The sequence below is a fragment of the Pseudopipra pipra genome, chromosome 24, assembly GCF_036250125.1.
Source record: "Pseudopipra pipra isolate bDixPip1 chromosome 24, bDixPip1.hap1, whole genome shotgun sequence".
NCBI classification, from domain to species: domain Eukaryota; kingdom Metazoa; phylum Chordata; class Aves; order Passeriformes; family Pipridae; genus Pseudopipra; species Pseudopipra pipra.
Window position 1 is genome coordinate 6,760,399 of NC_087572.1, and position 16,028 is coordinate 6,776,426.

The following is a 16,028-nucleotide window of genomic DNA, read 5'->3' on the forward strand; positions in this document are numbered from 1 at the left end:
GAAGGATCATCACTGTTCTTTCATACACTACTGGAACACACCAGGTCCTGTAGAGAGCACCAGTGCTGCCGTAGTCTAAGCCCATGGTAAGATAATTTGGCTGGTACAGTTCAGTGGGTGGGCATGTGGCTTGCATTGGGACCCCATGAGCCAAAGCTCATCTCAGAAGTGCAAAAGACACTGCTACAGACCTGTAGCAAACCTGTGTGTGACAATCCCCTTGGTACCAGGTGTGTGTGGGAGGTTGGTGCATCCTTGCTAGGAAGGTGCTTTTGGCTGAGTAACCAACCACCCAGCTGATGACTCCAACTATCCTCGCCGCTGAGAGCACCTGACAAAGGTGCGTCCGTGGGCACGAACGGGGAGCTCAGCACAACCTTCTCAACGGGACCCGAGGCACGGGCAGTGTGTGAGCGCGTACAAAGGCTCGGGCAGAGTGACACTGAGAGGGAGGGGGAAGGCACGGGAGGGGTGACTCTCTCCCTCCAGAGAGCCGATCTCGGGCCGTTTGTGGTGTCGGAGGCACGGAGCGGCGGGGCTGCCGGGCCGGGCAGGGCCGAGCCGGGCAGGACCGAGCCGGGCAGGGCCGCCCCTCCCGCGGGGCCGGACCCCGCCCGCGCTCCAATGGGCGCCGGGGCCGCCCCGCGCCCGCCCCGCCCGCGGCTCTATAAGTGCGGGAGCGCCGCGGCAGCGCCGGGCCAGGCGAGCCGAGCGGAGCCCGGATCAGCGGAGCCGCTGCCGCAGGAGCCCCGGACCGGTGCGTACCGTGCGGGCACTGCCCGGGGCCGTGCCGAGGGTCCCCGCCGGACTCCCGCGGAGGGAGCGGAGCGGTGCCTTTCCCCCCGGCGGAGGTCGGGGATCTCCCGTCGGAGCCGGCTCGGCGGGAGCGGGACGCGGTGTCGTCCCCGGGAACTGTTCCCGGAGCCGCTGTCGCCTCGCCGGGACCCGGGCCATGGCCGAGCACATGATGATGCCCATGAGCCACGGGGGCACCGGCCTGCAGAGCTACCGCGTGGGGGTGAGCGGGCTGCAGGGACCCCCGCAGCACGGGCAGCATGTGCTGCGGACGCTGCCCGCCGCCGCTCAGATGATGCCCTACGGGGGGGCCGGCATGGACGGGGCGATGAGGCCGAGACCCGGCCTCGGCGGACAGATGGGCCACCACCAGATGCAGAACGCGATGATGTTCAATGGACCGAGTCAGCAGCAGCAGTACATGGGGCCAGTGGGCACCCAGCAGCTCATGGCCAGCATGCACCTACAAAAACTCAACACCCAGTACCAGGGCCACCCGCTGGCCATGAGCAACGGGCCCATGGGAGCTGGTGCCCAGCAGTACAGAGTGGGGCCGGGCCAGCACCCGGGCATGCAGCACATGCCCTCGCCGGCGCTGACGTTGAATGTTATGGACACTGATCTCATAGATGAGGAGGTCTTGACATCCCTTGTCCTGGAACTGGGATTGGACCGGATTCAGGAGCTGCCAGAGTTATTTTTGGGACAGAACGAGTTCGACTTCATTTCAGACTTTGTTAGCAAACAGCAACCTAGTGCCATCAGCTGCTGAGGGGCTTTGAGCTCCTCCTTGTGTCTTGGTGGTTTTGAGTTTGTTTCTAAATTCTTTCTTCACCTGCCATTCTCCTCCCTTCCCCTGCCTAGCCCTGTCCTGGATTCCTGCCCTCCCCGAAGGGACAATCATTGGACACTGGCTTGCAATGGATTGCTTTCCTCTTTTGTGTGGTTTTTCTGTGTGGGAGTTCCTGAAGAGGGGATGTTCACCCTAAACAGAGCAAGATCAGATCAAGAGCTCCTGCTGTAGAACTGCCTCTAAATGGCATTAACAGGATTTCTGGCTTAAGTAGAAATAATAGACTTATGACTTTCCACAGCTAGGCTTGGAGCACGAGAAGTGATGGGCAGCTGGCAGCCCTGCCGGGAGCTGGATTTGTTCAAGGATTCTGTGGTGCCAGTGGAGGTGAAGGATCCCAAGAGGGGATTGTCTCCCTGGTGCATGGTTTGAACCAGTTTCCCCTTGCAAACATGGGTGGGGTTAGCTATTTGTTGGGACGTTTTACTGTGGCAGTAAATACGTCTTCAGTCGTGTCTGTTCAGCTCGGGAAGGGGCACTTCCCCTCAGCAGGCTTTTTCTAACTCGGCAAAATAAAGTATGCCTTGGGGAAGGGTGTGTGTATGTGCCTAATGTTCATCTCCGTGGAATTTCGGATCTCCAACCTATACTGCTAATCAAGTGTAAAATTTACCAAGTGTTTGAGGTTGATTCAGGCATGAGGCTTAAAGCTGCAGTCTGGCTCCACTTTTTTCCTCCTCCGAAACCAAATAAAGACCATGTAACTGTATACTCCAGTTCTAATCTTATTTATTTTCCTATGATTATTTATTTGCAAGGGCTCCTTTTGTTATTTGGCTTTGGGACTGCGGGGAAAGATGCCTGGAGAGTACTGCAGCTTTAAGATGCTGGCTTAGGGAAAAGCAAGCCTGGGATAGTTTTCAAGCTGCTCTGCAGATTAGTCAATTCAACCCGAGATCGGTATGCTGAACGCACAGGACTGTAAATCCAACACCTTTCTGAATGTGATAAAGATGACTCGATTTCCAATTCCCTCGCTCAGAGAAGGTGAGATGTGAAAGCCGGCAGGGTTTGGTTTCCTGCGCTGTCTCCCGTTTCCCGGCGCTGGGGAAGCTCCCGTGAGTTCTGGTTGCTGCTGCCCCCTGGTGCTGCCGGCCCTGGCTCTCGGCAGGTCGGAATGTACGGATGGATTTGAGAATAAAAGCTGAAATATCTCCTGCGTGCTTTTGTTCAGTGCCCGTCTCCGGCCCGGTGTGGAGCACTGGGAGAAGTGTTGGCTTTGCTCCTGCCGCTGGGCTGTGGGTCCAGTCATTGTGTCCCCCACCTGCCACACAAGTTGGAAGGACTGTGTTTCTAGTTTAATGCTTGGACTAAATCTGTCCTTGAAGTGTGGCTGGGAGCATGAGATGCTTCTTCTCAGCATTGAGGGCAAATTCCAGATGTGGATGGTGTTGCTATTGCAGGATGGCTGCTGTTGCTGGCTGAGCCGGGTCGTAGAATCATAGAATGGATTGGGTTGAAAAGGACTTAAAGCTCATTTAAAGTTACTCAACAAGTGGGTAGTGACTCCTTACACTGCTTCCAGACCAAGTGCAACTCTGACAGCTGGGCCACAGCTCTGCTAGTAGCTCTCTGCTGCAGTTTTCTATACCACAAAGGCTCTAAAAATCAAGACAGCCTTTGCTCTCCTACTCTTCCAGGGCTTAGGTTTTATTTTCAAAGTGTTTCCAGCTAGTCCCTTTGAAGAGTTCAGGGATATTTCCATGTGTTTCTTTCCTGCCCTGTAGCAATGGAGCTGTGGATGCTGCTAGTGGAGTGGCTGAATCACTTTGCCCATACTTTGGATTGTCTGTCAGTGTCCCCTGGCCTTGTTCCTTGCTCAACTCGAGAGCAGTTGTTAAAGTCCTGTCCTTTTGGCGGTTATGCCTGGGCAGCCTGGAGAGCTGGTGTTGGGGTGAGAGAGGCCTGCTCAGGCTGTCAGCTCTGTAGCAATGGGCTGTTGGAGACCTGGAAGAGCTTTGTTGTCTCCATGCAACTGCAGATTTTAGGTAAGCAGCGAGGAGTTGGCAACCTCAGAGTAAAAGATGAACCCCAAAATAAACAAGCGTGTTCTAGGTTGTCAGTTGTGGCTGTGGGCAGGGCCAGCTGTGTGGCACATGCCATTGTGACCTGCAGTATCCCAGCTACAAGTGGGAAGAGGTGTCCAGCCCACAGCTGAGGACTGTCAACTCCAGCAATTTCTGCAGAGGTTTCCCAGGAACAGGTTTCTCCGTAAGAAGCACTTGGCATTTGACGGCCAGAGGAACGTGTCTGTACGTCCTCTTGGAGGGCTGTGCAGTGCACTGGGAAAGGTGCTGTTGATTTAAGTCGGAGTAGGGGAACTGATAATACCAGAGATGTGGAGTCACAGAGGAAGGTCACAGTCAGGATTTCCTTGGGAGTCTGTCCCAGCAGGCTCAGCTGAGGTTATTTCAATGCTCCTCAGTTATGTCACCCATTCATTTCCCCAAAAGACACTGTTAACTGCGGTCAGTCTCTGATTTTCTAGATAACCCAGGCCAAAACCACTTATGATTTCTGCCAGAGGCCTATTGGCCTGGGTTGGACTAGAAAAATGCTGTGATCACCACCTTTCTAATGCTTTCTCGGTTTAGGTGCAGTTTGTGTCCTTCCCCTTTGTGCTGCCAGCTCTGCATGCCTGGCATCAGGCACAGAGGGACTGCTCCAGCAGCACCAGGTGTAGCTCAGAGGGCTCAGTTCTCCCTCCCCACTCAGCTGAACAGTGCATCCCTCCTGCCCAGGTCCCCTGGCCAGGGGACTGACACAACACTGAGCAGAGGTGGCAGATGGCACAGTGGGGTGACCCAGCTACCTGGGCCTGCAGGGGAGTTTCTCAAAGATCACCAAAAATGTAAGAGCTAAGCTCTGCTTTTCCCATCCAGCTGACACTGACTGCTCCATCCCATCCCAGGCAGGAGGGCAGCAGGAGGACACCCCAAAGCTCTGTTAGGGGCTGCCAGGCACTGACAGCGCTCAGCACTGTGAGCGACAGCCCCTGTTGACTTGGGAGCTTTGCGGACATGAGTGAAATCCTCACGTGCAGAGTGTGTTTACAAGCACCTCTCCTCTGAGGTACTGGGAGACTCTTTTCCGTTTTGGGGAAGAAGGAAGGTTCTCCAACTCCACTGCCTAGTCCAGACAGGGTAGCTGGGACACACTACCCTGTCCCCTCAGCTAGACTGCATCTTCTGTAACACTCCAAATAGATTTTGTGTAATGGCCAGGGCTTGAGGCAGCCTCTGGGAGCATGTGAGTGCTGAAAGCACAGAAAGACAAGGCCTTTCTCCACATCCCTGTCTCTGACCACATGTGTTCTTGGGGTGATGAAGTTTGCTGATAGTGCAGGGTGATGCAGAGTTGCAAAGGTGAAAGTCTGGTACAGAGGTGGTGAAGGATCTGCTAACAGTGAGTGCCTGGGCAATAAGATGAGCAACGGTTGGTAAATATGAAATGATGTGTGGAGGGTTGATCTTTTGTGATTTCACACAGTACTCTAAATTAGCTACAGCCACTCAGCAAAGATTGTAGTGTTACAATGAATGTTGCTATGAAAAATCCCAACTTGCTGTTCAGGGGGAGCCAGACAAGCAGAGGGAAGGTTAGAAAATCATTAGAAGAGGAATGAAAAGTAAAATCAAACAGTGAATGCCCCAGTGCCCTACAGTACTGATAGACAATTCAGCTGCATCCTGTGCGCTGCCCATGCTGGTGAATTGTCCAAAATTCTGGTCTGTTTATAGAGAAATGACAATATAAAACAAGAGAAACTGTAGAGAAAGAAGAAACAACTGAGGCAGAGTAATGTTTCTCCAAAGAAGCCACAGAATAGCCTATGACTCTTCAGTCTGGAAGAAGCTGGGTAAGAGAAGTTTATAACGTAAGTGAAAGGGGAAGGTGACAGGGAATTATTTTCCCCAGGTGTGATGGGACATATCTGTTGATCTCTGCAAATTTAGGTTCCATGGGCCAGGGTCAAAACCGAGTGAACAGAGGTATCTCTGAGTGCAGTGAGCTCATTGAGGCTCTTTCTGATAGCATGGGAGGTACGTGGACACTTAGGGATACCTGAACATTTCTGTATGACCAAAAGGCACTGATCTGTGGCTCAAAGATCTCCTGAATCAAAGATTCCTGACTCAGAAACAGCCCTTTTTTTTTTTAATTCATAGGTACATTTTACTTCAGCACTGTCTTGTGCCAATGAAATCCACAAGGGAGTAATCAAGCTCTTCATAAGAAGCTTTACCTCTGTAAGCTTCTCTGCATTTTAAACCTGCCACCCCCTCACTTTGCCAGGTATCCTCTACTTCCTAGTCATTTCTTGGTCATCTTCTCCATATCAGTAATGATTTCATAGCTCCCCAGATGTTCCCCCCTGAGTCTCCCCCCATTAAAGAATCACTTTGTGTCGCGGGTTGTTGTGATCCCCTTTTTCTGTCCTGTCTCTAGGTCTATGGGATGGGAGAGGGAACAGCACTGGTTTAAGCTGTAGATGTGTCATGGATTTCTCCAATGCTATAATTAGGTCTGATTGTTCTATATTTCAAACATCCATCACAGAACCACAGAAGGATTTAGACTGGAAGGGATCTTTGGAGGTCGCTCAGTCCAATTTCCTGTTCCATGCAGGACAGCATTCAAAGGCAGGGCAGGCAGCCCAGAGCCTTGTCCAGGCAGATTTTGAAAATTTGAAAGGACAGGATTTCTCTGGACCTGTGTTTCAGTGTGCTTGTTTCTTCTGCAGTGCTCTTATTTCTTTCCAAATCTCTCCCTTTCACTTGGTTGCTGGCTGGCACAGGCAATGACCTACTATTTTCAGAGACCTGTGTGCAGAGACTCCAGATATCTCTCCCAAGGGATAATACTCTACTGTAGCTGTGTTTGCACGTGCTGGCAGGGTTCTCTCTCACTCTTGGCCTAGGAGATGGTGTGTGGCCACCTCCACATCTAAAATACAAGTGCAAGTTTTACCCAAATACCCGGTTCCTAAAAACTGCACCCCAATGGTCCCTTGGTTCTCCCACCGGCTCAGATGCCTTCTGGGGCCATCCTGGGTAAAGACCTTCTCCCACCCACTGCAGCTGCCAACGTGCACACACCGAGGCCACCCTGCCATGGGACATTCCTCCCTCTCTGCTGCCTGTGAGGTGGCACCATGCTGTTCCTCCTTGAGCCTTCCCTCAGTGAACCTTCCTCCCTGTACCCCTCCAGCCCGGCCACATCAGCTTCTTCCTGTGAGATCCTGGATGGCTTCCATCGTATGACACGTGTGAGGGACAAGCAGTCACACCTGAGACTTTCAGGGTGATACTCTCCTGAGCTCAAGGCTGGATTTCTGCTCCTCCTCACAGGTTCTGCATCCCCGTCTCCTCAAGCCTTCAGAAAAGCCTGTTTGAGTTTCCTCAAGTAGGGGTAAGCTTCATTCTGCTTCTCTGCAGCACATTTCTGGGGGTGGTTTGTTCCTACTGAAAACAGCCACAGCAAGAATAGTTTGCTCTTGAGACATCTTGACTTTGCTCATGAGTCCTCTGGACTACCAGAGCAGTGAGGAAAAAAGGAGAGTTTACAATTTTCCTCATCCCCAAACTCCAAAACACTGTTACTAAGAAATATTCAGTCAAATGGCTTTCATATTCTTAGCTACCACACAACCATCTCAGATGTGGTTTTCTCCTGTAGCCACACTGGAAATGCTGGTCAAATATTGATGACTTGTAAAAATAAAACTGTGGCTATGTCTGATGTTATCCTGTGCAGTTCCCAAACCAAGTCACAGCACTTGCTTCAAATACAAACTGGCTGCTAAGGACACCCCTCACACAAACATTGGCAGCAGGGTTCCACGGAATGCTCTGCACATCAGCTCCAATCCTGACTTACAGGTCTTTCCTTGTATCCCAGCACTTCTCCTGGGGTACATGGCAAGAGGCAGAGCTAGGTATCAGCTCCCAGGGAAAGCATTACTCCACCACCTCCAACTCCATCACACTGTGTTTGGACAGTGCTGAGCCCCTTGATTATTGCCTGTTACCACAAGCTCCCAGGTTGGAGGCCCTTGAGGATGCCAGTGTGGAGTATTCACAGGGGACATTCCTGCTTTGCTGAACCCAAGCCCCTACAGCAGGGATTTCCAGGAGCTTCCACGTGTGCCTGCATTAATGGGGATTAGGGAAAGTAGCTCTTTGCCAAATCCAAGTGATATTCCAGAGAAAAAAGATTAAGCCTATAGTAAAAGCTTTGCAAGTGACTGCTTTTTCAAGCATCTGATGCCAACCCAATTCCCAGATCAATCTTTGCCCTGAAGGAGAGGGAAAATGGGGGATCTGCGCCTTGAGCCTCTGATAATGTGCTGCTGATTAGAAAGCCCTGGGTTACATTGTGGTCCATCTCAGCAGTATTTGCATTCTGAGGAGCTCTTCTGGGGCACTTAGTTGCTCATGGCACTTTACAACACTCTTGATTTTTAAATGCTGGTCACAGTCTGCCGTTCGGTTGCTTCATAGTTGCTACACCAAAGTATGGACCAAGTCCTACTTTTCCTGTTTCAACTGTAAATACAAAAGTCAGTTGATTGCAAGGCATTGTAGTGAGTTGAGGAAAGTTTTGACAAGTCAGCCCAGTCCCGTGTCAGTTGTATTGTCTTCACCTCAGAGGCAGTGGGACCTTTCCATGTGCAGGGGCTGTGCTGCATCCTGCAGCCTCTGGATCGACGGTTATTTCTTTTCCAGATTTGCCAAAAATATCATTGAGTTCACATTTCCAGGGAATTCTGCAAGTTCAGTCTGTTACAAACATTCATGACCTGCTCATGACCACTAGAATACCAGGGGGAGAAGAGACCAACAGTTGTCTGATCTCCCATGCTGTTGGCCCTGAGCCATGGTCCACCCTCACTGCTTCAGCCGTGTTTGGTGTGCAGAGTCCCGTGGAAATCTGGCTCTCCCTGCACAGCTGGAGAGCTGTGTGTCTCCTCATCCTCTCCCCATCCCCCTGCACACCTCTGCCTTTCTCAAACAGCACAAGACAAACCCCAGAAGGGGACAGAGGGTTTTATTTAAATATTTAATTAAATTCTTTAATTCTCGGCAAAACTCCTGTGCCAGAGGTTTTGCCAGGCACACTGACCTTCTGCACCAGAGTCAAAACCAAAAGTCACCACATCCCTACAGGTGGGAAAATCTGGGTGATGATGCTGTGCTGTACTGTGAGCACTGCCAAGTGCAAACCTGGTTTGCAAAGTGGGCACAGCTAGGACAGGGAAGCAACAGTAGTTTTAACAACTAAACCTAGCCCTAGCTTCCTCAGAGTTTCTGGCAGGGTTCATAAGAGGATCCCAGTGTCCCCAGGGAAAGATGAGCTGCCCACAGAGCCACTGGCCTGCCGGGGCAAGATGATGGGAGGGAGGCAGAGAGCTGCCCAGCATCCCAACACAATTAAACTGGGTAAAATCTAAAGAAAGGCCTCTCATGGAGATGAGATTTGAAGGTCCCAATTTCTCTCCTTTATCAGGTGTTGGGAGGAATGGGTTAAACACAGAAGATTGGTGAGGAGGATTGTAAGTGCTCAAGTGACCTTGCAGCTGAAAATAACCCTTGATAAAGCAGCATGAGCAGCAGACCAGTCTTCTTCCAGCATGGACAGTTTGTGTGCCTCTGCCCGGGTGTTGCTTCGGGGATCCCTGGGATAGCAAGGTAACGGAAATAAACTTGCTCTTTGTGCTTGAGCTGTAGGTTTGTGGCTGTCCCAGCTGCCTGCCTGTGCTGACTCACAACAGGGAAGCAAAGATAGTCAAGGCTCCAACGCTGTCTTTTATGCATCTTGGAGCAGCCAAATCCCAGCTCAAGCATGTGCACGCAGCGAACATTGCACTGTTCAACAGCTTGGAAAGATATGGCTACGAGTGCTGCTGATTTCTGCCCATACACCACAGGGATCAGCCCCCTTGGACAAGCACAGCTGTGTTACGCATTAAAGGCATGACTGCCACAAATAACCAATTTCTCCTGCAAAGCCTTTGGAAGAATCCAGGACTGTGAACTGCACTGACTTCATAGCCGAGGGGTTTAGGGCTGAATTAGGTACTCGCTGGAGTTTGATATCTCCACAGAGTTATTACAAGCTGTCGGTACAGGAGCGTGCCCCCAGCAGATGGGCAGCAAGACCTGCTCTATTCAATTCTATCTGAACGACCTCTGGGTGAGCTCAAGGCAGCGAAAAGAAAGCTGCAAAAGTCCCTGCCCCCCTGCAAGGGAAGGCTCTGCACTGCAGGCTCTTTATAAATAGCCAGTTTCAGGAAAAGGCCCTTTCCGTTCTGGTGTCAGTACGCTGTAAAGAATAAACAGCTTTCAGAGCTGAAAAAAGCCCTCCTTATCTTCTCGTGCAAAACCTGTATCTGCCTCCATGTGCTCAGCAAGCTCAAGCACTCAGGGCATGGCTGGGGTCCCCTTGGCCAGCAGGGAGGCAGACAGGGAACCCTGAAGCACATCCTCCACAGAAATGTTTGTGGAGGTTTTGACATGGCCACGAGGCAGAAGGCAAGCTCATTAATGCAGGATGTGCAATCAGGGCCCTCATTTCTTCACTGCTGACCTGGGTTACCCAGGATCTGAGAAGAACGAGAGGGATTGAGCATGCTGGAATAGTACCCACAGAGGGAGGGCACAGCCCCTCGTTGAAGGACATTACAGCACTTCCACAAATCACCTGAGCTGGACCACCAGCTAAAATACCTGGTATCTCAGGCGAAAAACAGGTGAATTCTCTTCCAGTGTGAGACTGGCAACAACAGAGCTGGGAGCAGCGGGAGAGAGACTGCAGCTTCTGCTTGGAGCACTGGGCAGCTCAGCCCAGCAGTGCCACACAGGAACTTCTTTGTGGACTCAAAGTCAAATTAGTTCTCAGAACTCTCTCTGGAGTGCTGGCATTTGCTGGAAAGCACACCCTGACTTTTCCTTTCGTCTTCATCCCTGGGAACCCAGGACTACTCTGATGCTCAGTGGAAAGGTGTTGGAAGTGGAACAGGAGACGTTTGCCATTGGTAGGGTGGAGTGGAGGAAAAGCCCTGCAGATAGGTGGGTCCAGTTCCATGGCAGGGCCTTGAACTCACCTCTTTGGAGTAGCCAGTGTAAAGCAGAGGAGAGTAGGGACAGAGTGAGAGCAGCTTGTCCTGCCCATCCCTGCATGGCTTGTCCCCAGATGAGGAGGGACGCTCAGGTGCTGGGGACTGATTGCTTGGGGGCCATCGGTGGTGACAGCAATGCCCTGGCACGGCCACCGCTAATCAGACTTGGTGCTGACAGAGCCAGCGAGGGCAGGAAGGGTCCCCGGGACCGCCTGGGACTGCCCAGGACCAGCTGAGACCGCCCGGGACCAGCCGGGACCGCCCGGGACCAGCTGAGACCGCCCGGGACCAGCTGGGACCAGCCGTGACCGCCCGCGACCAGCTGAGACCGCCCGGGACCAGCTGGGACCAGCCGGGACCGCCCGCGACCAGCTGAGACCGCCCGGGACCAGCTGGGACCAGCCGGGACCGCCCGGGACCAGCCGGGAACTCCCACGGGGCGCTGCTGCCCCCTCGCGGCACCGGGCGAGAAACGCCGCCCAGCCCGGCCCCGGCGCGGCGGGAGAGACGTGCGGGGTGATGGATGTGGAACTCTGGGAGCTGCGTGCGGGGTGCCGGGTGATGGATGTGGAGCTCTGGGAGCTGCGTGCGGGGTGCAGGGTGCGGGGTGCTGGGAGCTGTGTGCGGGGTGATGGGCGTGGGGTGCTGGGAGCTGCGTGCGGGATGCAGGGTGCGAGGTGCTGGGAGCTGGGTGCCGGGTGATGGGTGTGGAGCTCTGGGACCTGGGTGCGGGGTGCGGGGTCATGGCCGTGGAGTGCGGAGTGACGAGTAAGGGGTGCAAGGCGCGGGGGGCTCTGGACCCCACCGCTGGGGTCCCTTCTTAGAAGCGGGTGCTGGCCCTGTCCTTCCCGCAGCCATGCTGTTTGCTCCAGAGACACAGGGGTGTGTGGGCTGTGTGTAAGGGCTGTGACATCTTCACGCTGTGCACCCTCAGAACACGGAGCAAGGAGCCAGAATCCCGGGAATCCTCCTTCTCACTTGAAGCAGAACACACGGTAGGCACACCAGCCACGGGAATCCCCCTCTCAGCTATTGCTGTCACTTCTGCAAAACTCCTTTCCTGCCCCACGAGCTCCCCATGTCCCATTTTGCCGCTTTCATTTGTGTCCCAGGAGGTGTGAGTGCGACTCCCAGAGAGAAATCTGAGTGGGTAGACAGGAAAGTTTCCTAAATGCATTGGAGTCATGGACCACCAGGCTCTGCCCCAGGCTCTGTACCTGCACCAGCACTTCATGACTGGGACTTCCCACCACCCCAAACTACTTAACAATTGCTTTCTCAGGCTTGTGTCCTGGATCCAGGGAAGCTGGACATGCCAGGGACTGGCAGCATGGCCTGGCCACTACAGTTGCACAATACCAAATTCGTGCACCTGCTGTCAGAAAATTACTGGTATTTTGTCTAAATCAGAACTTTAGTTGACACAAGTTTCCTTTCCACCTCTGCCACAGACTTTCTGTGCAGTCTTGGACAAATCTTTTAATGTCCCCTCCGTTCCAGTTTCCTGTCTGGTCCATGATGCTGAGTCCATGTGTCAAGAAAGCCTTGTGATCATTGTCCCTGTGTTCAGGTAACAGAGGTTTGTAGTGCACACTGTTGTACCCAGGAGCGTCCTTCTCTTAAAATCTCTTCTGCAGCCACACACTAGAAGCTCTACAGACTCCCAAAATCCTGCATCACCTGGCAATACAGATACCTACTGACCATGTCCTCAGGGCAGGTACACAGAAAGTGTCTGGCAGCAGGAAGTCTGAGGTCTGCCAAATCCACTGCGCTGTCCACACCAGCAGCCACAACCAGCTGCTCCAGCCAGAAGCAGCAGTGATTTGCCACGAGACACATCTTGTGAGAGCTACGGCTTCAATGTGTGCAGCACAGTGGCCCTTTGAAAGGTGCTGAAAGGCCCCCTAGGATTATCTCTTGCTCTCTTTGTCGTCCCATCCTTTTGCTGAGTATCCCCCAGTGACTTCCCACAGCAGTGGGTTTCATTGGCCGATCACATTAATTGGTTTGAATTTCCATCAAATACCACCTTGTTCTTGGTTCAAAACAAAATAAAGATGCTGTTCAAAAACTTCTTGTTGACAGTTTTTCCAGCCCACTGTCCTACCTGCTTCCCAGCCCCAGGACTGGAGCTCTGCAGAGACAGATGCACTGCACCAGGATCACACACTCCCCTGGGCACTCAGGTATCTCCCACCTCTCTGACACAGTTGTTGTCCAGTCTGTCCAAGGTTTTTCCAGGAACTTTACTGACTTTAACAGTGAATTGTGACTTGAAAGAAAATGTTTTGGGCTTGTCCTGGCTCAACTGTATCACATCATTGTCTGCTTTTCGTTGGCTTACTATGGAAATCTGGGTCTTGTCCCTCATTTACTGTTGCCAGGTACAATCTATAGCCTTATTTTGAAACCATTTAGGACATTTAGCACCTTGCAGCCCACCAGCACACAGGCTGTCTCTGATTATAGTACCTGATCACTGGAAAATAAAACAGCAAATTAATGCCCAGTGAGTAGGGAGTTTTTCCTGAAGAGTGGGAAAATGCCAAAATGATCTCACTCAGATGCTCAGTTCCAGAGCCTTTGCCTTCCTGATCAACACTGTCGTGGCCTCTCCTGAAATCAATCACAGCCAACAAGCTTAATTTCTGCCTGGTGTGGAGCCTGGTTATTGCTGTAAGCTGCTTTTTTCATCCTGCCTGGTCAGGGGGATCCTCTAACTCAGAGGGGTACAAATAGGGCATGTCATCTGAAAACACAGCAGAAATACAGGTCATACTTAGCATACCCAAGCAGGAGTGAGTGCACGATGCCTCAGGGGGTTTCCAGGACTTCCCAGCCCCACTATTCTTTATTTCTCAGATTCCAGGCTCTCCAATATTGAGTCTCCATGACCAGCCAGAGAGCACTTCCACCCGGCCATGCGCTGCTTCCCACTGCTGACTGGGAGCAGTAAGTAGCAATTATGTGAAAAGTACCTCCAGAGAAGAATTGATACTGACAGGCAATGCTTTCAACAGTTCCTTTCCTGCCAAACATTGCTGTGTTCACTAGGAACGCACATCTGTGGTCTCAGACCAAAACCAGCAGGCAGAACTGCAGCTTGCCAGCCTTCCAGGCATCACCTTGCTTGTCATGACCCACAGTGCTGCTTTACTTGCAGTTTCCTTCTCTGTGCTTCCAAATCTTCCTTTGAACTGACAGGTCTGTAGTGCACTTAACCAAGCAGACATATCCTGTTTCCCTCTCCAGGTATCACTCCAAATTAGATTTATCTCTGTGAAGTTCTTTGAAGACAGGCATTACAGGCACTCTGGACCTGCTAGTTGTTTTCTTCCATGATTGGATTTAGCTTATGAAGAAGAAAGATCCCAAATTCATGCCAGCAGCACACAAGCTGGTGACTCCTGTTATGGTAACGCAGTGCAGGCAGCTGTGTGTGATCCAGCCCGTCCTTCCTCACCTCAGATGTGTGTGATCCAGCCTGTCCTTCCTCACCTCACATGTGTGTGATCCAGCCTGTCCTTCCTCACCTCACATGTGTGTGATCCAGCCTATCCTTCCTGGCCTCACATGTGCGTGATCCAGCCTATCCTTCCTGGCCTCACATGTTTCTGCTCTCACTGTCACCCTCTGTTGCTCCCCATGACAGTTTCTTGCGGGAGAAATCTGCCACTGAGAAAGGACTAACCTCTCTTGGAGGGCTGGAGTTTTTTTAGGTACCTCTAGAAAGTAGGATGAATTCCCACTGCTGGGAGAAGAATTCCCACTGTCAGCAGAAGAGCAGCACACGTTCAATCCCAAAGGGATTGTGAAGCAGCGAGCACAGATGAATGACTTGCACATCACGCTGAATTGTGTGTGCCACAAGCTGCCTTACACCCGAGAGGTGACCCCTGTGATCTGTGAGTCATTCTTCTACTCCTCATTTGATCTGCAGGATTCATTTCTCTTTAGCTGGTCCCATTTCATTGAAGAAGTGTGAGAAAGAAGACACTGGCAATTCTGCATTTAAAGAATTGATTCTTCAAACACTGAATAAATTCCCCAACTTAAAACCACTGTAAATTTTTTTCTTACAACCAAGCTTTACTTTTTCTACAGGGATGGACAGAACTGGAGCTGGGGGATCCAGGGACACAACACAGATTGATTTTGCAGTCTACCAGTTATGCCTGATGGTGATGGATGTGTGTAGAGTGGGAAATAGCCAGCATGAACACTGACCTGAGCTCCCTTCCTCCCCCCCAATGTGTGCAGTGAAATCATGACCCAGACATTTCCTTCTTTTGGAATCAACATTTTTATTGGTCTTCCCAAAAAAGTCTCATCAAACCCCAACTCCCAGCACACAAAAGCACCTAGAGAAGACACTGGTGCTGTTCGACCAGACACTATCGTGTGTAAATTATCAGGCCAGAAACTTCCACAATAAAGCACATCCATCTTCAAGTGACTGGCTTTTTTCTGTCACCCCTTCTGAGCTGACACTGAAAACGCAGAACAAAAGAGAAAGAAAAATATCTCCTCTTGTCTCAGATGAAAGTTGTTATTCTTCAAAGCAAGGGAGGGAGTGTGGGACTTTATCACCACAAACATGCCACACTAACATAGACAGTCTTTCACAGGAACAGCTCATCCAGGAGAACATACTGTACATCCACCTGCAGCCAAACAACTCCAGTCTCATTACAGATCTTCAGGAAACATGAATTCAATGCAACCAAGACAGGGATCAGGATTTTCACAGTAGCCTTCTGTCAACAGACAAAGAAAACCCTTTTAAAGTGCTGCTTCTTTTCTTTAAAGTGTATTTTCATCTTCTGACAATGGTTTGCTTATTTTGTGTATGTAAGAGTCCAAATTACTTACTACTGCAGTCCAACACCCCCATATGTTTGCTTTACTCACATTTATTTTACAAAGCCTTTTTTAGAAATATAGTTTTTGAGAGATGAGGGTTATTTCTCCTAGAATACTTATGAAGCTGAAAAGCAAGTTCCAGTTTGTTAATGCAGGTTCTAGTTTGTTAATGTCTTAAACAGAGTAAAAAGCAGTGCATCATTAAAATGTGTAGTACTGTTAATTGGAATTTACTACATTCTATTTCAAATTAGTTTCTGTCACAAATGGTGCCCTCTCCACTGCTGGTCTTCTTTTTCAGAAGCCCTGTTTGTGCTCACCAAAGATTTGATGACTGTGAACAAGTGTTTTAACAGTTTGGGACCTGCAAATATTTGCTTCCAGGCTGCTTCA

General features: G+C 51.1%; 1 protein-coding gene across 1 annotated transcript; it reads left to right on the forward strand.

Annotated features, from left to right (window-relative positions):
• Positions 1-684: 684 nt before the first annotated feature.
• On the forward strand, positions 685-2,802 carry LOC135402385 (cbp/p300-interacting transactivator 3). Its single transcript, XM_064635497.1, has one exon. The coding sequence runs from the start codon at positions 953-955 to the stop codon at positions 1,565-1,567; it is 615 nt and encodes a 204-aa protein (XP_064491567.1). The 5' UTR covers positions 685-952; the 3' UTR covers positions 1,568-2,802.
• The last annotated feature ends 13,226 nt before the right edge of the window (positions 2,803-16,028 follow it).

Excerpts from the sequence above, each read along its gene's own strand:
- LOC135402385 (XM_064635497.1), top strand. The coding sequence starts at position 953 with ATGGCCGAGCACATGATGATGCCCATGAGCCACGGGGGCACCGGCCTG.